This window comes from Chiloscyllium punctatum, chromosome 20 (genome assembly GCF_047496795.1).
Source record: "Chiloscyllium punctatum isolate Juve2018m chromosome 20, sChiPun1.3, whole genome shotgun sequence".
Taxonomy (NCBI): domain Eukaryota; kingdom Metazoa; phylum Chordata; class Chondrichthyes; order Orectolobiformes; family Hemiscylliidae; genus Chiloscyllium; species Chiloscyllium punctatum.
Window position 1 is genome coordinate 32,418,287 of NC_092758.1, and position 27,210 is coordinate 32,445,496.

General features: G+C 40.6%; 1 protein-coding gene across 2 annotated transcripts in view; it reads right to left on the minus strand.

The window, feature by feature from the left end:
* Positions 1-27,210, minus strand: part of LOC140492012 (follistatin-related protein 5-like) — a 563,483-nt gene that overhangs the window by 8,996 nt on the left and 527,277 nt on the right. For both annotated transcript variants that reach the window (XM_072590618.1, XM_072590617.1), the window contains 4 exons: positions 24,835-24,953; positions 18,194-18,343; positions 17,140-17,247; positions 11,434-11,558 (listed from right to left, as the gene is read on the minus strand). In XM_072590618.1, the coding sequence (XP_072446719.1) occupies positions 11,434-11,558; positions 17,140-17,247; positions 18,194-18,343; positions 24,835-24,953 (502 nt within the window). The remainder of the gene's footprint in view (positions 1-11,433; positions 11,559-17,139; positions 17,248-18,193; positions 18,344-24,834; positions 24,954-27,210) is intronic.

Below are 27,210 nucleotides of genomic sequence, written 5' to 3' on the forward strand. Positions count from 1 at the left end.
GTCGAGGACATAGAACATAACAGGGCAGTACAGGGCCTTCAGTCCTCAATGTTGCGTCGACCTGTGGAACCAATCTGAAGCCCGTTTATCCTACACTATTCCATTTTCATCCATTTGTTTATCCAATGACCATTTAAATGCCCTTAAGGTTGGCGAGTCTACTACTGTTGCAGACAGGGTGTTCCACGCTCTTACTATTCGCTGAGTAAAGAAACTACCTCTGACATCTGTCCTATATCTATTACCCCTCAATTTAAAACTATGTTCCCTCATGCTAACCATCACCATCCGAGGAAAAAAGCTCTTGCAGTCCACCCTATCTATATGACTCAATTAAGTCACCTCTCAACCTTCTTCTCTCTAACGATAACAGCCTCAAGTCCCTCCACCTTTCCTCATAAGATCTTCCCTTCATACCAGGCAACATCCAAGTAAATCTCCTCTGAACACTTTCCAAAACTTCTACTTCCTTCCTAAAATTTGGCAACCACAACTGTATACAATACTCCAAGTGCGGCCACATCAGAGTTTTGCACAGCTACAACATGACCTCATGGTTCCGTAACTCAATCCCTCTACCAATAAAAGCTAACACACCAAATGCCTTCTTAACAACCCTATCAATCTGGGTGGCAATATTCAGGGATCTATGAACACGGACACTGAGATCTCTCTGCCTATCCAAACTGCCAAGAATCTCACCATTAACCCAGTACACTGCATTCCTGTTGCTCCTTCCAAAGTGAATCATCTCACACTTTTCCACATTAAACTCCATTTGCCACCTCTCAACTCAGCTCTGCAGCTTATCTATGTTCCTCTATAACCTGGAATGTCCTTCAGCATTATCCACAACCAAACTTAATGTCATCCGCAAATTTACTAACTCATCCTTCTACACCCTCATCCAGGTTACTTATAACAATGACAAACAGCAGTGGCCCCCAAAACAAATCATTGCAGTACACCACTGTTAACTGAACTCCAGGATGAGCATTTCCCATCAACCACCATCCTCTGTCTTCTTTCAGCTAGCCAATTTCTTATCCAAACCTCTAAATCATCCTCAATCCCATGCCTCTGTATTTTATGCAATAGTCTACAGTGAGGAACCTTATCAAATGCCTTACTGAAATCCATATACACCACATCAATCACTTTACACTCATCCACCTGTTTGGTCACCTTCTCAAATAACTCAAGGTTTGTGAGGTATGATCTACCCTTCACAAAACCATGTTGACTATCCCTAATCAACTTATTCCTCTCTAGATGATAATATATCCTTTCTCTTATAACCCTCTCCAACACTAAACCCACAACCAAAGTAAGGCTCTCAGGTTTATAATTTCCTGGGTTGTCTCTCCTCCTCTTCTTGAACAAGGGAACAATAACATTTGCTATCCTCCAATCTACTGGCACTATTTCTGCAGACAATGGCGACACAAAGATCAAAGCCAAAGGCTCTGCAATCTTCTCCCTGGCTTCACAGAGAATCCTCATATAAATCCCAACTGGCCCAGCAGACTTATCTATTTTCACACTTTCTAGAATTGCTAACCCTTCCTGCTCGTGAACCTCAATCTCATCTAGTCTAGTAATCTGTATCTCAGTATTCTTCTCAACAACATCGTCTTTTTCCAGTGTGAATACTGAAGAAAAATATTCATTTAGTTCTTCTCCTATCTCCTCGGACTCCACCCTTAGCTTCCCACGACTATCCTTGATTGGCCCTAATCTTATTTTAGTCATTCATTTATTCTTGATATTCTTATAGAAAGCTTTAGGGTTTTCCTTGATCCTATCTGTCAATGACTTCTCATGTCTCCTCCTGGCTCTTCTTTGCTCTGTCTTTAGGTCTTTCCTGGCTAATTTGTAATTCTCAAGCGCCCTAACTGAGCCTTCACGTCTCATCCTAACATAAGCCCTCTTCTTTCTTTTGACAAGAAATTCAACTTCTTTAGTAAACCACAGCTCCTGCGCTCAACCATTTCCTCCCTGCCTGACAGGTACATTTTTATCAAGGACTCGCAGTAGCTATTCCTTGAATAGGCTCTATATTTCAATTGTGCCCATTCCCTGTAGCTTCCTTCCCTGTCCTTACCATTCTAAATCTTGCCTCATCGCATCATAATTGCCTTTCCCCCAGCAATAGCTCTTGCCCTGTGGTATATACCTATCCTTTTCCATGGCTAAAGTAAATTTAACCAAATTGTGGTCACTATCACAAAAGTGCTCACCTACCTTCAAACCTAACACCTCACCAGGTTCATTACCCAGTACCAAATCCAATGTGGCCTCGCCCCTTGTTGGCCTGTCTACATACTCTGTCAGGAAATCTTGCACACATTAGACAAAAACTGTGACCCATCTAAAGTACTCGAACTATAGTATTTCCACTTTCTCTCACCCCTATCCAGAATCATCTTTGCTATCCTTTCCTCTACATCTCTGGGACTATTTGGAGGCTTATAGAAAACTCCCAACACGGTGACCTCTCCTTTTGTGTTTCTAACCTCAGCCCATACTCCCTCAGTAGATGAGTCTCAAACGTCCTTTTTTGCCACCGTAAAAGTTTCCTGAATAACAATGCCATACCTCCCCTCATTTACCAACTTCTCTGTTCTTACTGAAACATCTAAATCTTGGAAGCTGTAACAACCATTCCGGTCCCTGCTCTAACCAAATCTCAAAAATGGCCACAACAACGAAGTCTCAGGTACCAACCCATGCTGCAAGTTCACCGACCTTATTCTGGATGCTCCTGGCATTCAAACCACCTCCCTGCTTGCTGGTGCACTCTTGCGACCTTGAAAGCTTATTTCTGACCTCACTACTCTCCACCTCCTGGACACTGGAACTACAATTGAATTAGTAAACCCTCCCAAAGAGCATTAGCCAATGTTCCCCCCAGGATATTGGTACCCCTCTGGTTCAGGTGTCGACCATCCCGTTTGTAGAGGTCCCACCTGCCCTAGAATGCGCCCCAATTATCCAGGTATCTGAAACCCTCCTTCCTGGACCATCCCTTTAGCCATGTGTTCAACTCCTTTCTCTCCCTATTCCTTGCTTTGCTAGCATGTTGCATGGGTAACAAACAAGAGATAAAACTCTGTGCGGTCTAGCTCTAAGCTTCCTTCCTACCTCACTGAATTTCTGGCTTAAATCCCCATCCCTCTTCCTACCCATCTCATTGGTGCCTATGTGGACCATGACTTGGGGCTGCTCCCTGTCCCTCTCAAGGATTCTGAAAACACAGAGACATCACGAACCCTGGCGCCTGGGAGGCAACACACCAACCATGAGTCTCTCTTGTTCCCACAGAACCTCCTAGTGGTCCCTCTAACTATGGAATCCCCAAAGACTAATGCTCTTCTCCTCTCCCCCTTCCCTTCTGAGCAACAGAGACAGATTCTGTGCCAGAGACCTGCGCCCCATTGCTTACTCCTGGTAAGTCCCCAACCCCCCGACAGTATCTGAAACGATATACTTGTTGTTGAGGGGAATGGCCACAGGGGATCCCTGCACTGCCTGCTGGTTCCCATTCTGTCCCCAGACGGTAACCCATCTGCCTTTTTCTTGTACCTGAGGTGTGATTATCTCTCTGTAACTCCTCTGAATAACCCCTCCACCTCCCAAATGATCCAAACTTCATCCAGGTCCGGCTTCAGTTTTTCGAGGAGCTGGAGTTGGATACACTTCCTGCAGACAAAGTCAGCAGGGACACTAATGATGACCCTTACCTCCCACATTCTACAGGAGGAACAATCAACTGCCCTAACCTCCATCTCACTATTCTAAATTGCCAAACAGACTATTGAAAAATAAAAACAAAAGCTCGTTTCCATACCAATCTGGCACACAGAACTCTGTTTTTTGGTTTGAAGAGGAGGATGGGTAAGAGCCACTACCTAAGGAGGACATCAGGTTTCATTGTGGTTCTCTGGCTGTGATTAGATAGATAATAATGGAACTTGCTAGTGCACTGGGGGAGATGATATGGGGTAAATGGTAGAACAGGATGGTGGGATCAACTGTATTAAATTCTGGATTAGTGGTGCTGGAAGAGCACAGCAGTTCAGGCAACATGCAAGGAGCTTCGAAATCGACGTTTCGGGCAAAAGCCCTTCATCAGGAATAAAAGGTGTCAGTAGAATGCAGGTGAGTGGCGCTGGTGGGGGCAGAAGTGGTGGTGACCACGGCAGTAGGGGTGGCGGAAGTCACTGAGCATGTGGCATCAGCGATGATGTGAGGGGCGGAAGTGATGTCACGTGTGATGCATGAGGAATTGTGAGGGGTGGAAGTGGTTATGGGAGTGGCCATGATGGGCGCGGAAGTGACATCATCAATCAGCGTGGGGGTGGCAGCTGCATGGCTAATGGCGGAATAGATTCCGAGGCCAGGGGAATCTTCTGGAATGTTTGAGGAGCGCTGGTGGAGGTGGGTAGATAAAAGTTGTTGTACTTACAGATTTTTATGTTTGAGATGGAATTGAAATACTGTTTGTTGGGAATATGAATTCTCCTGAGGATGTAGTACAGAGTGGGTCCTTTGCAATTCTGAGAGAGTGTGGCCCTCAGCTGAGGCAGGGCTGACTGGAGAGAGGTTAGGTGCCAGTGCATTGCTGCAAGCGTGGAGCGAAGGATCTTGAAGGAGAACTGTTTCTGGTGTTTTTGAATCTGTAGTCTGTACTGGTTGTCCTGTTTGGGTCCGAACTCTGCTGGTTTAAAGGTGGTCCGGAGTCCGTGTGGGATGAGTTGGTTACGGAGGCAGGCACTGAGGAAGCAAATGTGGCTGTGGTAGCGAGTTTGTTTCACAACATGGTTGAAGAGCTTCAGGGCAGAGGAAATGACCTGGGAGTTGCAGTGGGAGAGGGACTCACTGAGATTCTTGTCGAGAGAGGAGGAAAACTTCTTCAAGGCAGGCATCCTTGCAAGAGGATTCGCAGTAGGGTTGAAATCAACGAGGTAAAAATAATGACTGCAGATGCTTTTATTCCTGATGAAGGGCTTTTGCCCGAAACGTTGATTTCGAAGCTCCTTAGATGCTGCCTGAACTGCTGTGCTCTTCCAGCACCACTAATCCAGAATCTGGTTTCCAGCATCTGCAGTCATTGTTTTTACCTCAACTGTATTAAAGGCAGCAGAAAGGTCACAGCTATATTGCATGTCATTTCTGACATTGTTAAGAGGTCTGTTAACAGAGTGGGAGGGATGGAATGGGATTGAAGGGAAAGATTAACACAAATTTGAGAGAGACAATGTGTTTAAAGACTTTGGAGATGACATGGAAAGATGTTAAGTATTGGTTGTTTGAGAAGAAAGTTGGTATGAAGGCCGGGACAGTAACTGAGAACAGAGGATTTTTTTAAAAAAAGATAGCTAATGTCAGAGCCAGGAAGCAATGCTAGTTGATCTATTGTAGTGGGTATTGTCTCAATCCCACAGAATGAGTTTTCAAGCATAAGAGGAATGTAGACAAAGCATGGGAGAATAATAAGAGAAATGCTGGAATGGTGCTCTTAGGGAACATTTTGTCTGAAGACCTAGAAGTTGGGAAATGACACAGACAGCTGACTGTATGATTCCACTCTCAGCAACAAAGTATTCCATGGGCCCCTTCCACTTGTAGAGGTGACTGGTGAGGGGACGGGAAGAGGGACTTTAAGAAGATGGCTAGCAGTAAGGAAGCTGGGGGTTACCTTAGCAATGCAGGATGAACTTCTTTTTAGCAGATGCAATCAGGATCTAAAAGCACTTAATGTGGTCCAGTCAGACCTGGATTAACCAATTGCCTGTCTTCTTTGTTCAAGTCTCTATCACTGTATTCAAGCGAGTAAAGATGAGAGTTGTACAAGGGAAATGAACAGGACAAAGTTTGTAACCTGCTCCTTGCCATTAAAGATATATCCACGATTAACGTCTCACATTTTCAGCTCAGAGTTCTGCTCATTGACATTTCAGATTTAAAAAAAAAAGTAATTTAACATATTTTGGAATTGTTATGTGACTTTTAAAAAATATTTCACCTGAACCATTCTCAACCCTCCATCCCCAGCTTTCCTCCTTTGTTCAAATAAAAGCAAATTACTGCGGATGCTGGAATCTGAAACCAAAAGAGAAAATGCTGGAAAATCTCAGCAGGTCTGGCAGCATCTGTAAGGAGAGAAAAAAGCTGACGTTTAGAGTCTAACTGACCCTTTGTCAAAGTTTACAGATGTTGCCAGACCTGCTGAGATTTTCCAGCATTTTCTCTTTTGCTTCCTCCTTTGTTCCTTTGGTTCCTCTCCTCCTACCCACTGCCTGCTTCCCTGGTTCCTCAATGCTGCTGATTAGCAAGAATAATGAGCAGGAAGAGAGGAAGCAGAAAGGAAAAATGACAGGCAAGTAAGAATGCTTGTGGAGCAATGAAGAAGTATCAGAGAAATCATAGAAAACATTTCTATAACCAGTTATACCAGTTTAGAGCAACAAAAGATTTATCCACCCTTTAATCTTCAGGCAAGCAGCCTAAGATTTTGAGTCAAACATCTGCATTTGCAGCTGTCTGATGATTTTAATGTTCATTACCTTTGTTAATCCTGGATCTTTTGTTGATGCAAATCTATGTAAATGGTCAAATAGGCAAAGTTCTCAAATTCACATTCCCTGTCACTTTAAGAATCACGACACAAAACTATCAGCAAGAATTAAACTGCGTCAACAATGACACTTTGCAACTTTTTGGATTACAGCATGTCAGGTCACAGCAAGTAATGGTTTTGCTGCATTCTTCAACAGCAGTAAACTTTTCAACATTCATCACTATTGAGAAAGGAAATGTCACGCTGCATAAAAGTTATCCTTCAGTGTTACTTTGGTCAGTACTGATGGAGTACATTTTAAAGCAGGAATTTTCTGACTTCTGCAGTTTAGCCCTGGTATTCGGTGGGAGCAGAGGCAGGCAAGGTTTAAAAATACTGGTCATTGGGTCAGTATCATAGAACCCCTACAGTTTGGAAACAGGTCCTTCAGCCCAACAAGTCCACACCAACCTTCCAAAGAGTATCCCATCCAGACCCATTGCCCTACCCTATTACTCTACATTTCCCCTACCTAATGAACCTAACCTACACGTCTGTGAACACTATGGGCAATTTAATATGACCAATTCACCCAACCTAAATATCTTTGGACTGTGGAAGGAAACCGGAGCATCTGGAAGAAACCCACACAGACACAGGAAGAATATACAAACTCCACACAGACAGTCGCCTGAGGGGGGAATTGAACCTGGGTCCCTGGCACTGTGAGACAGCAGTACTAACCACTGGGCCATCATGCCACCCATGCCACTCCTAGATCTGTCCGTTCTTGTGACCTGGCAGGATTTCAGGTTACCAAAGTACAAAAGCCAATCCCCAGCATGGCTCAAGAGCCTAAATAAGTCCAATAAAAAGTGATGCACTGGGATTTTCCAGTTAACCTCCAAGTTCCTGCTCCAGCCAGGGCCCTTTTAGATGCTTCGAGATGGACACCTTGGAAATAACGGCCATAGGCCATCCTACAGGAGCACATCATCCCATTTTAACTCACTTTCATGACCCCAACAATGTGGTCTTGCTGCAAGAACCATTTTTCATTAAAAGGGTTGAAATAGTTGATGAGAGGGCAGCTCAATGTTGATGTAACCTCTCTATTGAAGTAGCCTCTCTTTTACCTATCTGCCATCACATCAAACTGGAGTCCTGTAATTATCCCTCCACCCTCAAGACCCCTACTACTGCACTTAGCTGAGTGAAGAATCTATCTCCATGTCAATTAAAGAAGTTCCTCTAAGAAACTCCTCATGAATGGCTGTTTCCCTCTGTGCTGAGTTCAGGACCCAGAATCAGTACCAATGTCTGATCCTAATTCCATTGGGATTTTCCAGCCCTTTATCTATCATTCCCAGAATTCAGGTTCTGCTTGGAGAAAATATATGATGATATAAGACGGGATGGTGGCTCAGAGGTTAGCACTGCTGTCTCACAGTGCCAGGGACCTGTATTTGATTCCACTCTTGAGTGACTGTGAGGAGTTTGCACGTTCTCCACATATCTAGATTAGATTAGATTAGATTACTTACAGTGTGGAAACAGGCCCTTCGGCCCAACAAGTCCACACCGCCCCGCCGAAGCGTAACCCACCCATACCCCTACCCCTACATCTACATCTGCCCCTTACCTAACACTACGGACAATTTAGCATGGCCAATTCACCTGACTTGCACATCTTTGGACTGTGGGAGGAAACCGGAGCACCCGGAGGAAACCCACGCAGGCACGGGGAGAACGTGCAAACTCCACACAGTCAGTCACCTGAGGCGGGAATTGAACCCGGATCTCTGGCGCTGTGAGGCAGCAGTGCTAACCACTGTGCCACCGTGCCACCCATCTGCGTGGGTTTCTTCACACATTCTATAGAAGTGCAGGTTAGGTGGATTGGCCATAGCATCCAGGGATGTGTAGGTTAGGTGGATGAACCATGGGTATGTAGAGTTACATAGAGGGGATGGCTTTGGGTGGAATGCTCTTCAGAGGGTTGGTGTGCACTCAATGGGCTATGTGACCTGCTTCCACACTCTGGGGATTCTATGATTTTTACCTCAGTGATAGTGTCATCCAGGATCGAGGTATCAGGTTGCTCACACCAAATTGCATTTTTCACTATTTGCATGTGGACACATTTGTACAACAAAGGGTTAGGGATAAATACTAGAGGTGAGATTCAAAACCAATTCCATTTTCAATTATATCACCACCTTCCAATGTTATACTAGTTTTGACTCAAATTTCTTACATCACGAATATACCATCCTATGCTGCTCAGCAACAGAACTGACAGATTTACCAATAAACAGATTGACCTGCATGCCCTTCACATTGACTTCACCATCAGTTACTTGAGAAAATGCAACAAAAATAGCATCCTCCAATGTTGGTATAAAGAAGTATTCAGAGTAGACTAATGAGGTGCAGTGTTTGATTTGTATGTAGGTCAAGTAAACAGCCAGGTTTTCCACTCATGATAAACACATCAGCTAAGGTTGCTTGTTTGTTGCCTAGCTGTGAATAGAAAGTTTACTGTGCAGTAGAAGAAGTGTTTTGCATCAAATGGAAGTAATAGGAACAACATATGATGGAGTTCACTTGAACTTCAGAATCAGCAAGAATAAAATGGTGATTAGCTTCAACATTAATACTCTGTGGACATCCAGAATTAATGATAAGTTGATTGATAACCTTAAAAGTACATTATTATGTGACTACAGTTTATTAACTCACTTCTCTGCTGCTTTGATAACATAAATAAAATATGCATCATCTCTATATGAAATTCTGTTTGAATACAGTAATCAGCTGCAGGTTATTCTACATGGAATGATTATGTTTCTGTGGATACGTGGCTTTAACAACAAATTGTTTTTGCTGAGAGCTAAGGAGAGCAATAGGGGAAGAGACATAATTTCCCATAATCATGGATGATACTTGGATTGTGCACGCAACAGGAATCCCATTCATGCAACTGGATGGAGTCCTAAGCTTGTCAGAAGCATTGAGTAGATCCAGCGAGAGGACACCTATTTAATACTAATCACTGATGAACTAGTCTTGCATTATCAATTGCAAACATGTTTCTTTTAATGATTGCTGATGTACAGATTTACCACTAGATTTTGTAAATATTTCATATAAGTAACTCAAAAAATAAAGAAATCATAGTGATGTAGAGCACAGAAATAGACCCTTCAGTCCAGCTTGTCCATGCCGATCAGATATCCTAAATTAATCTAGTCCCATTTGCCAGTGTTCAGCTCTCATCATTCTAAACCCTTCCTAAATGCCTTTCAAATGCCATTATTGTGCCTGTCTCCCCCACTTCCTCTGGCAGCTTATTTCATACTCACATACTTACACTTAACATGTAAAAATGATTGCACAAAAGCGTTTGGAGCAAGAAATGGGCAAAATCATTTGAGCATACTATTACAGATTTTGATATCACCGATATTACAAAAAAGACACTGATGGTTTCCCAAACTGAAGAGAGCAATCAAAAGGTATATTTGACAGTGTGTAACATGTAATGCTTTGCACCACCCTCTGTGTGAAAATGTTGCCTCTTAGATCCCTTTTAAATCTTTCCCCTCTCACCTTAAACCTATGCCCCCTACTTTTGGACTCCCCTACTTTGGGAAAAAGGCCTTAGCTATTCACCTTATCCATGCCCCTCATGATTTTATCAACCTCTATAAGGTCACCCTCCGCCTCCGATATTGCAGAAAAATAGCCCCAGCCTATTCAGCCCCTCCCTATAACTCTGAGTCCACAAACCAAACTGCACAAAGGTCATGTCATTGTGCAGGACGGACTTTGGTTTTTGCTAGGTAATAACCAGTGCATAGATAGTTTCAATCCTAGTAATAACAAACAATTGGAGTATACCAGAGTAATGTTGCACCTTAGTCTGATATAGTTTGAATTGATGTTAATCTGAAATTGTTGCTTGGTTTCTCCATCTGGTCTTTGACATTTGCTTTGATCAATTGTTCTCGCTAACTCTAAAAACTAACGTAATATTCATTCTTTATTTGGGACCAAAGTTAAACAAATACCTTCCATAAATTAATTTTGAATTTTACTAGGTGCATTCATATCATAACATTTTGCGTGTTGTCAATGTGTGTGTACACAACATGAATCTACAATTGATTTCTTCTGTTGTTCATCCCAATCAAATATGATGGCTTCTGGCATTTGCTTGGGAGTGAAATTAATAATGAAGTTAACTTTATTTTAGCCTGCATTACATGTTACACACTGTCAAGTATACCTTTTGATTGCTCTCTTCAGTTTGGGAAACCATCAATGTCTTTTTTGTAATATCGGTGATATCAAAATCTGTAATAGTATGCTGAAATGATTTTGCCCATTTATTGCTCCAAACGCTTTTGTGCAATCATTTTTACATGTTAAGTGTAAGTATGTGAGTTAACCACAAGACCTTAGTAGAACTGTCAAAAATGGACACCGATGTAAAAGAAAGATGACAATGGATCTATCACTGATTGGGACTTACGGTGGAGTGAAGCTTATATATTGTACAGGTGTTAATGAATAATTGTACACGTCTTGGAGTAATTTTTCATGCCTCAAATATCATGCATAAATTTTTCATTAATATTTTGAATTAGTATTATGTCTAAAGTGTTCTGCTTGTTTAAACTACTACAAATGATGTTTAGTTTGACAGAAAATTCCCCATTCTCTTCTAAGTACTTGGATGAAACTACGCTATAGTGTGGTCTAAAAGCAGATTTTGTTGCTCATACAAGTCACTCTACATGAGAAATATACAATGCTGTTGCAATGACATATGCATCGCTCTGTAAAACAAATCTGTAGATTTCTACCTGATGTGATTGATGATGAGGTTAGTTGGAGGAATGAAAAAATCATCCACCCGATCAAACTGTTTGCCAACTGGTTGTGTATGGATTGTGTGATGGTCTCCAGTTCCACTTGCCTGAGTGATGACCTGCAAAAATAAGAGGCAGAATAATCAGTAGATCCACATAGCTATATTTCTGCAAGCTAAGACTTGGACTTTCAATGTTCTTATCTCTAAACTCTAGCTTGTGACTTTGGTTTCTTCAGGCTGTTTTTTTTTCTTGACATAATTGTTCTCAAATATGTTTCCACATGTTTAAGTCATCTGTTGCAGTAAGTAGCACCCCTGCCTCTGAGTGAAAATCTCTAGTTTCATGTCCTACTTCTGGACTTGATGGTCAAGGCATAATGTGGCCAAATAGATTATGTATCCATCTGTAATTCCTTCCAAAAGAGAACAATGACAGAGAGTAAGCGTAGGAGGGGTTTCTAGTCAGTCAAGATTACTTCTCATGTGCCTCAACCTCTCTCAGAGAAAATCATTCCAAGTTCTATTTAGATTGTTGGTTTCTTTGTGGGGCATCACAAGTCCCAAGCCAAGTTCACCTCCACATTCAAGAACATGTCCTCAAACGTGGTACCCGACAGGCAACATAACCCTCGGTAATCCTGATCGTGATTTAGACAACATTATCTATCCCACTAACTGTACCTTCTTAATCATTAATACATTGCTTGTTATTGCAACATTATTTCTTTTTAGTATTGCCACTTGAATGGCATCCTGCAGCATGCTGCCATGTCAGATTGTCTATTCAGCCTGTGCCATGCCTTCTCCTCATACACACTGGTCGCAAGTATCTCATACCTGTTTGTCAAAGTCAATGATTGAGGTTCCTCCATCATGACTTGCCTGACGGAAAGTCAGAAACTTCTGTCCCTGAAGTTCTACCAAGTTTAAGGGATGTGACTGCTTCTTAGAAAAAGTAAATGTGTAATTCTACTCCTCCCTATTATTCACAATGTCTGCAATTCAGTCTCCAGTTCAGTAACTGTGAGGTGATACCACTCAAGCTGCAGAAATTTACCTCAGATATGGTTATCTGGGACTGTAAAGCATTCCACAGATTACTACATGTTGCAGTCAGAGTACACTACCATCACTGTTATATTCTGTCGAATCTAACTGATTCAATTAATCAATTAATTATTAATTCACAACTAAAGTAACAGGTTGAAATAACTCCACAGAGGCCGGTTTATTATCACCTAGTCACCCTTCAGTGAGTCCTTGACACTGATCCATTTTCCTCAGAGCCAGCTCTGAGAGTGAACAGGATGTTTGACACTTTTTTTTTCCCCACACTACCGCCTAACTGCGGTAGTGCTTATTTTTTCCCCAGCACCCATGTTGTGTGTGTGCAGGTGTGAGACACAGTGAGAGACACAAGGTGTATGAATCTTTATTCAATTTCCACCACCAGGAAGAAAGGAAAACACCAGAGTGGCCAGTGACAAGCCCTGCCCTTTGTTTGACACTCTTATCTGTCAGCCAGGGGTGCATGATTGGATAAGATTAACAGTTCCAATCAGGGAACACATATCCTAGGAGGTCCACCTGATTGACTTTGTCCAAGGTCTCTCGCCCACTGAGTTTGAGGGCATAGGCCAGTTCTTTCTTTCGTATCTCCTCTTAGGGTGTTTCAGCACTGGGTCACGATCCTCTGGGTTTGCCACTGATACGAGTGGCGTGTAATGCACAGTAGCTCGTCTCTTGTGTGTGGAGTGTCTCGGAAGAAATTCATTCTCTTCGTTAGGCACCTTCATTGAGGTGGTGATGTCTGCCGTTTTCATCTCAGATTCCAAGGTATATTCAATGCTCAATGGAAAGAGAGAACCCATGTATTCCAGAACAGTTGGAAAGGCTTTTGAGGAGCTGGGCACATTTTGCTCCTGCACTGTTAGCATGTTTGCAGTTTTCATATGGTCCACATGCTTATTCAGGTCCATTGCACCTACCTGAACGTTATACCTCAACCTGTACCTGACCTTGCCTCTTACGCATGCAAGGCCATCCCCTTGATTCCTGCATCAAACTTCATCTTCTGAAATAAACTGTCTCTCTTGCTTAACGGAGTCTTGTGTCCATCAATAGCATTTCTGACACCATTTCACCCATCCAATCAGGCCTGGGAAGATCGGATTTAACCTGGTGCAGTACCTTCTCCCCATTACCAACTCTGCTGGAGCTATCCTGTAGTTGCATGAGGGATGGTCCTATAATCAAACAGGAACTAAGAAAGTTTGGTATCTAATGAAGCTGTATGCTGTTTTTCTAAGTCCACCTTCAAAGTTTGGACAGCTTTTTCTTCCAGAACATTGGATGATGGATGATATGGAGCTGTCCTAATATGTCAAGTACGAATCGACTTTAGGAAGCTCTGGAATTCCCTGCTAGTAAAAGATGGCATAATATCTGTGACCACAGTTCCAGGAGTCCCTGTATTGTAAAAGATGTATGCAGTATTTCTTGTTGTCCTTGTGTTTGATGAATGAACTCTATGTATATCCAGCAACTCTGAGTGGGCATCCAGAATGACTAAAAACATTGAGCCCATGAAAAGACCTGCATAGTCCACGTGTAACCGAATCCAGGTTTACTCAGCCATTCCCCCCAATGCAGGGGAGCTGCTGGCGATGATTTCTGTCCTTGATGGCATTCTGGGCAGTGCCCCACCAATCCTGGTCAGTAGACATGACCTCTTGCCTACATCTTCATTTTGGAAACTCCTGGATAATCCTGGTGGAGTTCAGCCAGTATCTGGTGGTGACTTTTGCCAACACACTTCCTCCCCATAATAATATGTCAACCTCTGTGCTCTGGTTTCTCCGAAAAGGATTCAATTCTGGATGTGACGGCCCTTTGGTTTTCACCATCACCAACTGCTGTTTCCATTTTGCCAAGCCTGGATCTTTCTGCATCCAATCTCTGATACTGTCAGCTCTGACCGGAAGCACATCCAAAATATTTAACACCACTGTAGACTCTTCCTGTGATGGTACCACCAGTGATGCATCTGCCAGCGGAAGGCAGCTCAATGTATCCACATTTGCTACTTTGCCTCTGGATGGTGTTCCAACTTGTAATCATATGCACTTAATGTAAGAGCCCATTGCCTAATTCCACCTGAAGGTATGGGCTGCACTGCCTGGTCTTCTTTGAGTAGACTTAGCAGAGGTTTGTGGTCGGTTATTATTACAAATGTATGCCTGTAAAGGCATTGGTGGAATTTCCTGACTCCAAGTATGACTGCCAAACCCTCCTTCTCTATCTAGGCATATTTGTGCTTTGCATTAGTCAAAGTTCTGGATACATACACTACTAGGCATTCCCCTCCATTGAGCCACCTAAGAACTAATACTACCCTGCCTGCACCACCCTTACAGACAGCGAGTTACAGATTCCCACCACCTTCTGGGTAAAAGTCTCAAAACCAATCACTTTTACCACTGAGAAGAACAAGGTTAGCAGGTAATGGAATCATCACCATCTGCAAGTTCCTCACCTCATCTCTCACACCATCCTGATTTGGAAATATATTGCTGTTCTTCTTTGTCACTGGATAAGTATCTTGGAAATTCCATCCATAAGAGCACTATTAGTGTTTCTACATTACATGGACAGCAGCAATCAAGAAGCTGGCTCTCCATTACCTTTCTAAGGGATGGACAACAAGTGCCAGCCTTATGACAGCCACCGATTTCATGAATGAATGAAAGAAAGAGTCTGGAATAACTTTGTCCAAATTAATTAGGAACAATATGAATTCATAAGTAGGAGTCCGGGTAGGTCATTTAACTTCTCAACCTTGCTCTGCCATTTTGATAGGACCATGGTTGATCTGATTTTGGCCTCAACTCCATTTCCCTGTCTGCTCCCTATATACTTCAGCTGCCTTGTCAATCAGCAATCCATTTGACTCGGCCTTAACCACATTCAATGAACCTACCAGCATTGCTTTCTGGGTAAGGGAATGCCATAGATTCATGATCCCCAAAGAGAGAAAAAAAATCCTCATCTCCATCTTAATTTGAAGACGCCTAATTTGAAACTGTGTCCTGTAGTTCTAGTGTCTACAAAAAGGACAAACATCCTTCCAGCATCCACCCTTGTCACATCTGTTGAAAACCTTATGCTTTTCAATATGATCATATCATGCTTCTAAACTCCAATACATAAAGACCAAAGTGCTCAGCTGTTGCTCATAACACAATTACTTTATCTCAGGTATCAATCATGTGAACCTGTTCTGCACTTCTTACAATGAAATTGTATCCCTACTTAAATAAGGCAACCGAATATTCAAACAAAAGCAAAATATTGTGGATGTTGGAAAACTTAAAACAAACACAGAGAATTTGATAAAGATAGCGAAGTAGTAATCAGGAAAGGGCACAGTGTATAAACTTGTGTCAGTCTATAAGACAAAGGTTGTAATCAGAATAAAATGATGGAACTAAAGGCTTTGTATATGAATGTGCTCAGCATTCATAACAAAATGGAAGAACAGCAGTACAGGAGAAGAGTAGGTTGGACAGGAGCAAGTGTGCAGGAGGTAAGTGTGATGTATCATTATCCTTACTGCTTCTTTGCTTTGTCGTTTCTGTTTAATTTATCCTAACTTTGCTCATATGATCCCTTACTTCCATTATTCAGTTAATACCTCTGTATTACCCTAGTTAAATAATTCTCCAGAACACTTTATCAGCATGATTCCAGTGAAACTTACTCCAATGGTACAGCTCACATTTTTCGAAATATTAATGGCAGTGCTTCTGAATAGAAATCTATTCTTCCAAACCAGTCTTTGAGTGCTGCATTTCATCTTCTGATCTTATTTTTCCTATGCCAATTTGCTCATGATTCTGTTATAATCCAGAGATTATGTAATTTGGGTTCTGCTTTCTTCCTGTCAACCCATTATGATCCTGTATACCCCATTCTCTTCCTATATACACCCTTCTCCATACATACATTCTCTCCTGTCCATCCTGTTCTCCTATATAACCTACTTCCCCTGCCCCCCACCCCCATATACTGCACTGTTACTGTACTCTTCCTGTATACCCCCCTCTCCTATACATCCTATTCTCCCCTTGGACACCATACTCTCCTCCTGTACACCCCATTCTCCTGTAAATGCCTGTCTTCTCTACTACACCCTCCTCTTTTGTGCATCCATCCCTCTTGTACACCCTATTGTACTCCTGTGTACCCTTGTACACCTCTCTTTCTTTTCCCCTCTCTCCTAGATACCCTGTTCTGTATGCCCCCATTGCTCCTTGTTGAGATGTCTTGCTCGTCATATTCACTCTTCTCCCTAAAGTTTCACTTTTCACAGCTTCCCTCTCCTTGCTGATGTCTCATTCTTTCGGCCACACTCTCCCTTCTGAAAGACCGTTCTTTACAGTCTTGCTGTTCTCAATGAACGAATGTCTTTTGATATCCTACTTTCCATGCCACCTGCTCCTCCACTTAGTAAGTTCATAACTTGTCTGAATGTGATCTTTACTCCACTTTCCAGGTTGTCCCACATGCACCATGTCTCCCTGAACAATAAAAATCTGTACAGGAATATTACTTGCAAAGTTTGATAATCATTCATTTCAAGTCAGTGATCTTACCTTTTTCTACTCTAGTAAAGGAGGACATACTAACTCTCCCATACCTGCAAAGTAGGATTCCTTTTCCTTACATCTCCCCAGCTAAGGACCCAAACTTGGTCATGTGACTTGTCATATTGCAGTTTCACTGGGACAGGGTCAGTTGATACAGCCTAAAAAAGAATAAATGACAAGCAGTTACATTTGGCATGAAATTTTTCTTAAGTAAATATTTGGAGAGACTGACATCCATTTTGAGGCAGTGAGCAACTGCATTTCAGTTATGTAGGTTTTTTAGTCAACATATTCAGAAATATCAATATGCACCTCAGGAGCAAGTGGGATTTGAATCCAGCTTTCTGGCTCAGAGGTAGGGAATACTACCACTGCACCACAAGAGCTCTTACACCACAACCTAACAGCTAAAACAAAGGCAAGCAAAGTTTTACATTAGATCATGGTTTGTACCAAACTCTCTCTTCATGAAGTAATTTTTTTTTAAGTTTAAGTGATATTTTGTTATTGTTCAAATCTGATGAAGTAATGTAATAGTGTACAAAATCAAATTGTCCTAACTTCATGCCACAAGGTGGAGAACAAATGAAATCCTTTGTTCCGACATGGCATTCTGTACAACTTCCAATATTTAGGGTAATGTTTGTATAAGATGTTTCACCCAATGAGTTTGGGGTTGTATTCAATCCCAATGGAGGTGGGGTGCTAATAGACTTGAAACTATAATTTAAAAAGAACAGGTTTACTACCAAACACTTCCCTACAGTATTACACAAAGATTACACAATCCCTCTATACAGTTGCCACCTCAAAAGAGTATCTTTCCTCCCACACTGATATGGCACTTTCACTTCGTACGACAGCTTTGCTTCTGCTCAGTCTTGAGTCCGACTGCCAGTTAAAGAGCAATGATATGGTGTGCATCAACTTTGATAAACAGGGGAAAAACTACCTAAATCAATTTGGTACTGGATTAATAAAACTATCAGAGACTAGATTTTCATGCTGACAAACAAAATTAAAGACAAATTCATTCTGCTGAGATCGAAGGCATATTTAACCTTATAACCGTTCAAACATTGCCGATTCATCAGTTCAAATTACCTGTAACACTTTCTGGGATGGAATGTCGATGATAAGAAGCCGACTCTGTGTGGGTTGGGAGACATAGATGTACTTATCTCTTATGTTGACAGCAGAGGCCCAGACACATTGTTGAGTGGCTTCCTGTTCATTGCTTGGACAAATCTCTTCCTGTGAAAAATTAAAAGGTTTTGAACTTGGTGTTTGCATTATCACTTGAACAAAATAAATCTTCTGGTTACTTACTTAACCTCAATTTTGGAATTTTTCTTTCATTAGAGAAAGGGAAGAAAAAATGTTACAATCAAGTTTAATTTGTTGCAATACAAGAAATTATATGGTTTATATATTAAGCATCCTATATGAAAAAGTAAGAATCTTTGGACAGCATGAGTAGATTAATATTAAACAATATGTATAACTAATACTGTATCTTTATTAATTAAAATATTCATTTATATGCAATAAGTACATAAATAGAACCCAAAGGTTTTTTACAAATACATTAAGGACAAAGGCTAATGAGGGAGAGAATAGGACCCCTCAAAGATCAGCAAGGCAACCTTTGTGTGGAGCCGCAGGAGATGGGGGAGATACTAAACATATATTTTGCATCAGTGTTTATTGCGGAAAAGGACTTGGAAGATATAGAATTTAGGGAAATATGGTGACATCTTGAGAAATGTTTGTATCACAGACGAGGAATTGCTGGATGTCTTGAAATGCATAAAGGTGGATAAATCCCCAGGACCTGATCAGGTGTACCCTAAAACTCTGTGGGAAGCTGGGATGTGATTGCTGGGCTGTTTGCTGAGATACTTGTATCATCGATAGTCACAGGTTAGGTGCCAGAATCTGGAGGTTGGCGAAAGTGGTACCACTATTTAAGAAAGGGGGTAAGGAAAAACCAGGGAACTATAGACCAGTGAGTCTGATATCAGTGGTGGGCAAGTTGTTAGAGGGAATCCTAAGGGACAGGATTTACACACATTTGGAAAGGCAAGGGCTACTTAGGGATAGTCAACATGGCCTTGTGCGTGGGAAATTATATCTCACAAACTTGATTGAGCTTTTTGAAGAAGGAACAAAGAAAATTGATGAGTGCAGAGCAGTGGATGTGATCTATATAGACTTCAGTAAGGCGTTCGACAAGGTTCCCCATGGGAGACTGATTAGCAAGGTTAGATCACATGGATCAGAGAGAGCACCAGCCATTTGGATACAGAACTGGCTCGAAGGTAAAAGACAGAAGGTGGTGGTGGAGGGTTGCTTTTCAGACTGGAGGCCTGTGACCAGTGGAGTGCGACAAGAATTGGTGCTAGGTCCATTACTTTTCATTCATTTATATAAATGATTTGGATGTGACCATAAGAGGTTTAATTAGTAGCTTTGCAGATGACACCAAAATTAGAGGTGTCGTGGACAGCGAAGAAGGTTACCTGAGGTTACAATGGGATCTTGATCAGATGGGTCAATGGGCTGAGGAGTGGCAGATAGAGTTTAATTTAGATAAATGTGAGGTATTGCATTTTGGGAAAGCAAATCTTAGCAGGACTTATACACTTAATGGTAAGTTCCTAGGGAGTGTTGCTGAACAAAGACACCTTGGAGTGCAGGTTCACACTCCTTGAAAGTAGAGTCTCAGGTAGATAGGATAGCGAAGAAGGTGTTTGCTATGCTTTCCTTTATTGGTCAGAGTATTGAGTACAGGAGTTGGGAGGTCATGTTGTGGCTATACAGGACATTGGTTAGGCCACTTTTGGAATATTGCATACAATTCTGGTCTCCTTCCTATGGGAAGGATTTTGTGAAACTTGAAAGGGTTCAGACAAGATTTACAAGGATGTTGCCAGGGTTGGAGGATTTTAGCTCTAGGGAGAGGTTGAATAGGCTGGGGCTGTTTTCCCTGGAGCCTCGGAGGCTGAGGGGTGACCTCATAGAGGTTGATAAAAGCATGAAGGGCATGTATAGGATAAATAGACAATGTCTTTTCCCTGGTGTGGGGGAGTCCAGAACTAGAGAGCATAGGTTTAGGATGAGAGGGCAAGATGTAAAAGAGACCTAAGGGGCAACTTTTTCACACAGAGTGTGGTGTGTGTATGGAATGAGCTGCCAGAGGAAGAGATGGAGGCTGGAATAATTGCAACCTTTAAAAGGCATCTGGATGGGTATATGAATAGGAAGGGTTTGGAGTGATGTGGGCCTGGTGCTGGCAACTGAAACTAGATTGGGGTGGGATCACTGGTCGGCATGGATGAGTTAGACTGGAGGATATGTTTCTGTGCTATACATCTCTATGTCTCTAAGTATATGGACTAGATGTTGGAAGTTAGAACTCTAATTTATCAATTTATATATATATGTTTTGAATTATTACTATTAATATAACCTATAAGTAGATTGTGTACCATATATTACTGTTACACAATATACTCAAACTGTAGTATTGCATAACATAGTGTGATAATTATAGATGCATATATGCATATATTAACTGCATATTTTTTCTGCTGCTTATTGATAATTATAAAACTCCTTGTAACTCTTTTCATTATAAAAAGTTTAATCAATATTTCCTTAAAAATAAGTCTTGCACTCCCAATAATCATGTAAATTTACAACATCTTTCATGTCTATAAAGCAAATTAATATTTTCTGTGAAGTAATTTATTTCGGAGGCTTGTTTTTCTACAATAAGTTATTAAGATGTGAGGGTCAGGTGTGTATTTTCAAGTCAATAGATTAATCTAGAATTGATTGTCAATTACCTGATTTTGGCAAATAAACCATCAGCCAATTGCTACTGCACTTTAACATTAAAACAAAATAATTAATTGGTTTTCACAATGAGCAGAAAATTTGGAATTAAATGAAACTCCTTGAAGAGTTTAAGATGCAACAGGAAACAAATAATTAAGTGCAAAATATTTATGAGTACAACTATTCCCTGATTTAGGAGGCCGATAGTTAACTGATCTCATCGATGACAACAGTCGGAATCTCACAAGTGAAAATTTTGTATTCGAGTGTTATGAATCCTGTTGGAAATTGGTGAGTGTGGATGTCATCTCAGGGAATATTAACATCTTGCTGTAAAACTTGCCATGGTAACATATTTTACTGTGACTATGCAGGTTCACACATGTAGAATGACCATTTGACCAAGGTCTGGTCTCCTTCCTATCGGAAAGATGTTGTGAAACTTGAAAGGGTTCAGAAAAGATTTACAAGGATGTTGCCAGGGTTGGAGGATTTGAGCTACAGGGAGAGGCTGAACAGGCTGCGGTTGTTTTCCCTGGAGCATCGGAGGCTGAGGGGTGACCTTATAGAAGTTTACAAAATTATGAGGGGCATGGATAGACAAAGTCTTTTCCCTGGGTCGGGGAGTCCAGAACTATAGGGCATAGGCTTAGGGTGAGAGGGGCAATATATAAAAGAGACCTAAGGGGCAATTTTTTCACTCAGAGGGTGGTACATTTATGGAATGAGCTGCCAGAGAATGTGGTGGAGGCTGATACAATTACAACATTTAAGGGGCATTTGGATGGGTATATGAATAGGAAGGGTTTGGAGGGATATGAGCCGGGTGCTGGCAGGTGGGACTAGATTGGGTGAGGATCTCTGGTCGGCATGGACAAGTTGGACCGAAGGGTCTGTTTCCATGCTGTACACCTCTATGACTCTATGACTCTACTGGAAAGTTACGTCCACCCATTCAATTATATTCAACAATAGTGTCGGAGAGGTCAGTAAATTAGAAAAATGAAGCTTTCTCATCTAAAATAGAATTTTGCTAACAACAAAATATAGTAATCATATTTTGTTGAAACTACCTTTCTTTCTGTTCTCACAGAAAGTCAAATTAGATTGTTCCCAGTTTTTGGAAAATCAGCTATTATGAGCTGCATGGATAGGTCTATGAGTGATGTTCCTATCCACATCTTGGGAAACCCATCCTTCTGTTGCTCAATAAGGTTAAGAATTACTGACATCTCACCATTATACTCTTGCCTTAGTGTAAGATAAGTGCTAAATTATGACAGGTTGGAGGCAATTTAAGATTAGGGTTTTATAAAATCATGGAGTAATTGAGTCATACAGTACAGAAATGGACCCTTTGGTCTAACTCATCCATGCTGACCAAGGTTCCCAAATGTACCTTTTCCCACGTGTTGCATTTGGCTCACATCCCTCTAAACCAACCTAATCCTGTACCCTGTCCCAATGTCTCTTAAATGTTGTAACTGTACCTATCTACCACATCATCTGGTAATTCATTCTGCATATGAATCACTCTGTATGTGAAAACATTGCTCCTCAGGTCCCTTTTAAATCTCTCTCCTCTCATCTTAAAAATACGCCCTCTAGTTTTGAACTCACCCACCCGAGGAAAAAGACCTTTGCTATTCACCCTATCTATGACCCTCATGACTTTATAAACCTTGGTAAATGTCACCCCTCACCCTTTTACGCTGCAATGAAAGAAGTCCCAGCTATTCGGTCTCTCCTGAAAACTCAAAATTCCCCCATCCCAGCAATATCCTGGTAAAATTTTTCAGAAGCCTCTCTGAATCCTTCTATAGGAGGGCGACCAGAATTGTACACAGTACTCCAGAAGAGGCCTCACCAATGTCTTATACAACCACAACATGACATTCCGACCACTTGTCCACAAGTGTTGCAACTTTCAGTGAGCTAAGTACCTGAACCCTTAGGTCTCTTTGTTCAATAACACTATCCAGAGTGCTACCATTAAATGTACAAATCCTACCCTTGCTTGTTTTATCAAAATGCAATACTTTGCATTTATCCAAATTAAACTTCATCTGCCACTCCTTAGCCCATTGGCCCAATTAATTAATATCCCTTTGAAATCTTAGATAAACTTCTTCATTGTTGACTGTACCACCATTTTTGGTGTCATCTCTAAATTTACTATGTTTCCTAAATTCTTATCCAAATCATTTATATAAATGACAAACAAAAATAGACCCAACATGGATCCCCATGGAACATGGCTGGTCACAGGCATCCAGCGTGAAAAACAACCTCCACCATTATCTTCTGTCTCCTACCTTCAAGCCAATTTTGTATCCAATTGGCACGATCTCACTGAATCCCATGTGATCTAACTTTACTAACTGATCTACCATGTGAAACCTTGTTAAAGGCTTTACTGAAGTACAAGTAAACAAAGTCTACCATTCTGCCCTCTATCTTTTTGATTACTTCCTCTAAAAACTTAATCAAGTTTGTGAGGCACATTTTCCCATGCACAAAGTCTTGCTGACTATACCTAATCAGTCCATGCCCCTCCAAATGCATGTAAATGCAATCTCTCAGAGTCCCCTTCAACAAGTTGCCCAGCACTGATGTCAGACTCACAGGCTTCTCCTTAAAGCCTTTCTTAAATAAAGGCAAGATATTGGCCACTCTCCAGTCCTCCGGCACCTCACTCGTGGCTGTAGAAATATACAAATATCTCTGCTCAGGATCTTGCAATTTCTTCCCTGACATCCCATAGCGTCCTAGGATATATTTGATCAGGTGTCAGAAATTTATCCATCTTTATATTTTTTAAGACCTCTACCACTTCCTCTTCTGTAATGTGGACTATTTTTAAGACATCAATATTTCCATGTTCTCCAGCCTTCGTTTCTTTCTCCACAATAAAATCTTAAATGAAATATTCATTTAGTATCTCTCCCATCTTCTGCGTTTCCACACATAGATGACCTTGTTGACCTTTAAGGGGCCTTATTCTCTCCCTAGTTGCTCTTTTGCTCTTAACGTACTTCTAGAATTTCTTTGGATTATCCTTAACCTTATCTATCAAGGCTATCTCAAATGCCCTTTTTGCTGTCCTGACTTTGTTCTTAAGAATTCCCCTACACCTCTGAAAGTCTTCAAGATGTGGAGGTGTGGACTTGGGTGGACAAAGTTAAAAATCACACAATACCAGGTTATAGTCCAACAGATTTATTTCAAAGTATGAGCTTTTGGAGTGCTGCTCCTTCATCTGGTAGCGATCATGTATGGAACGAACTGTCAGGGGAAGTAGAGGAGACTGGCACAATCACAACATTTAAAAGGCAGCTGGATGTGTCAATGAATAGAAAGGGCTTAAAGAGATATGGGCCAAATGCTGACAAAGGGGAGTTGATTAATTTAGGACACCTGGTCAACAGCTATGGTGTCCCAGTCTCATGTTCCCATACATGTCCTGAGTTCATCTCCCTTACCTTAAGACCCTTGCAAAGGGTAGCAGCAATAGATGAGACAGAAGCCTGAGTAATATACAACACCATTGGTTTTGAACATTACAATGCCAATCTGCATTGCAGAAAAACTGATAGCTGATCAAATACAAGTCAAATATGACACAAATGAGAAAAGACTAATGCTGGGGGGAGGCCTGATCAACCTTTATGGTTAGGTGTGATTTAAGTGGAACAGGCACACTGTCAGAGCTAATCCACTATTTACAGTTTGTTTAGGTGATCAGGAAATCAAATGGTGCACAGACTGATGCAAGCTTGCAGCAGCACTTTGAAAAGATTAGTCAGTAAAGCTGAACATTTCATGACATGGAGTGTACTAAGAGCACACTCAAGAGCAAGCTGTTAAAAGGAAAAAACAATGTCAAAATATTTGAAACTTACAAAGCTTGCAAGGATCCTATCATTGGCTTTGATTTGTCTTTGAATCTCACATCCTGTGGGCTGAATTATTGTGATTCCATCGTCAGAGAATACATAGAACATATTTCCAACACTAAGTCCTTGAAGACAAAACACAAAATGTTTCATTTGCACATTCTGTAAAATGAAATATATAGATGTTTTAGAAATATTATTGGTTGAATTCTGAAACACTTTTGAAATCAGTGCAAAGAAAAAGGAAAAGCAATGTTGAAGGCATGAGAAATGCAGCCTCCAAAGAAAAAGGAAATCGCAGAGATGTTTTTGTCACTTTAACAACTTTCTATGACAAGTCTCACTTGGCATCAGAAAGGCATTAAAAAAACTGCATACAGTGAATTTATGAGAAAATACAATTGGGTCATTTTCCATCAGTGCATTCTCAAAGCATAACTTTAACAGACCCATTATACCTCAACGACAGGCTTTAGGAACGTTTGATTTGTCATATTGAGCATCTGATAGTTTAACCCTTTTTTACAGCATTAAAACAAATGCATTAAGTATTTTTACATTGACTTTATATTCCACAATCCATATATTGGACATACTATATCCTAGTTCTGTACAACGTATTTTGGGGCATTTACCTTATGATGTAGTGTTTCATGAAAAGGGGATAGATACTGGTCATTGAGGTACAGAGTTCAGCATATCTGGCTCATTAACCACATGATGTGGTGGATAGAAAGCTCTCCACACTGTAGTACAAACTTTCTGACCTCCAAATTGAAGTTTCTGCTTTGTTCTTCTATCACATACAGCTCTGCACTGGCAGACTTAAATTGTATAAGATTGTTCTATGAGGACTGTTTAGTGTAAAAGTAAACTTTTTAAATTTGAAGATTTTTTTCCTGAAACTTGGGGAAATGGATATAATCAGATGCAAGGAAATATATGAATAACCTGTGAAATAATGGTCAATTAGACACTTTCAGTGAAGAAATGATAAGAGTTAGCAACTGAAGTGTTGGCTGTTCCTGCTTATATAACACAGTTGACTATATACAACACAGCTGACTAAATACTGACCTTTAGTTTGGAGTCCTCCTTTTATTAGACACAACAAATGGCTGCATGCTTTGCAGCCAGAATGCATTATTCTGACATTAACTTTTTCAATCTTCAACAGTTTAACCTTAATTTTGCAATTTATCTTTCATTAGGGGTGGGGAAGGAAAAGGTTTACTTATCAAGGTTAGTTAGTTGCAATCCAAAATAATTTTAGGGCTTATCTATTAACCATACTATATGAAGAAAAAGGCATTATGAGTAGATTAATATTAAATTCTGCATATAACTTGTATTGTCCACATAATATATTTTTCTTATAACAAACATATGTGACTAGATTTTGGAATTCAGAACTCTAATTTATTGTTTTATATATATTTATGGAATGATTACTGTTAATACAAACTGATCTTATGTAATATATGTATTGTGTAATACATATTTACTGTCACACAATATAACTAAGCTGTAATATTGCATAATATACTCATATATCCATTCTCTACAGAATTATAGTATTTTTCTGTTGCTTATTGTTAATTATAAAAACTCATGTCTTGCATTTTTATTAGAAAAAGTTTTATCAGCATTTCCTTAAAATATATCTTTCACTTTCAATAATCCTGGAAATTTACCATACCTTCAATGCCCATGAAGTATGGGAACCAAAAAATTAATATTTTCTATGAAATAAATTTATTTTTAAAACTTGCTTTCTACAATGACTTACTAAAATGTAAGTGACAGATGTGTATTTTTAAATCAAAAAAGTTTTAATCAGAATTCATTCTTGATTCTTTGAATTTGGCAAAAAAATCCTTCAGACAATTTCTCCTGCATTTTATAATTAATACAAAATCATTAAGTGACTGTCACAGTAACAGGAAAAATGTAAATCCAATGAAACTCCTTGAAGAGCTTAAGATACAATAGGACACAAATAATTAACTACAAAACATCTATGTCCCCTGATTCACTAGGCACATAGTTAACTGATCTCATCCATGGCAGTCAAGGTCTGACAAGTGGTTGTTTTTGTCTTTAGATGTATGGCAAGAAAAAAAAATCCATAGTTATTAACATTAGTAATGATTTTCTGGGTATGATAAGAAGGCACACTGTTTCTATGAGAATGATATTACAGCTAACTTGTCCCACACTTGCATTTACTTGTCCAAGAACAACACCATTTGGGGAGATGGATCAGAAACCCTGATTGATTTTATTTTCTTCAGTTTTTTGGGCCATTGAAACATTGTACAAGCCCTGTCCCAGCCCCGGGTGACATCAGTTAACAGTAAAAGGTCAGGGACCACACTTGAA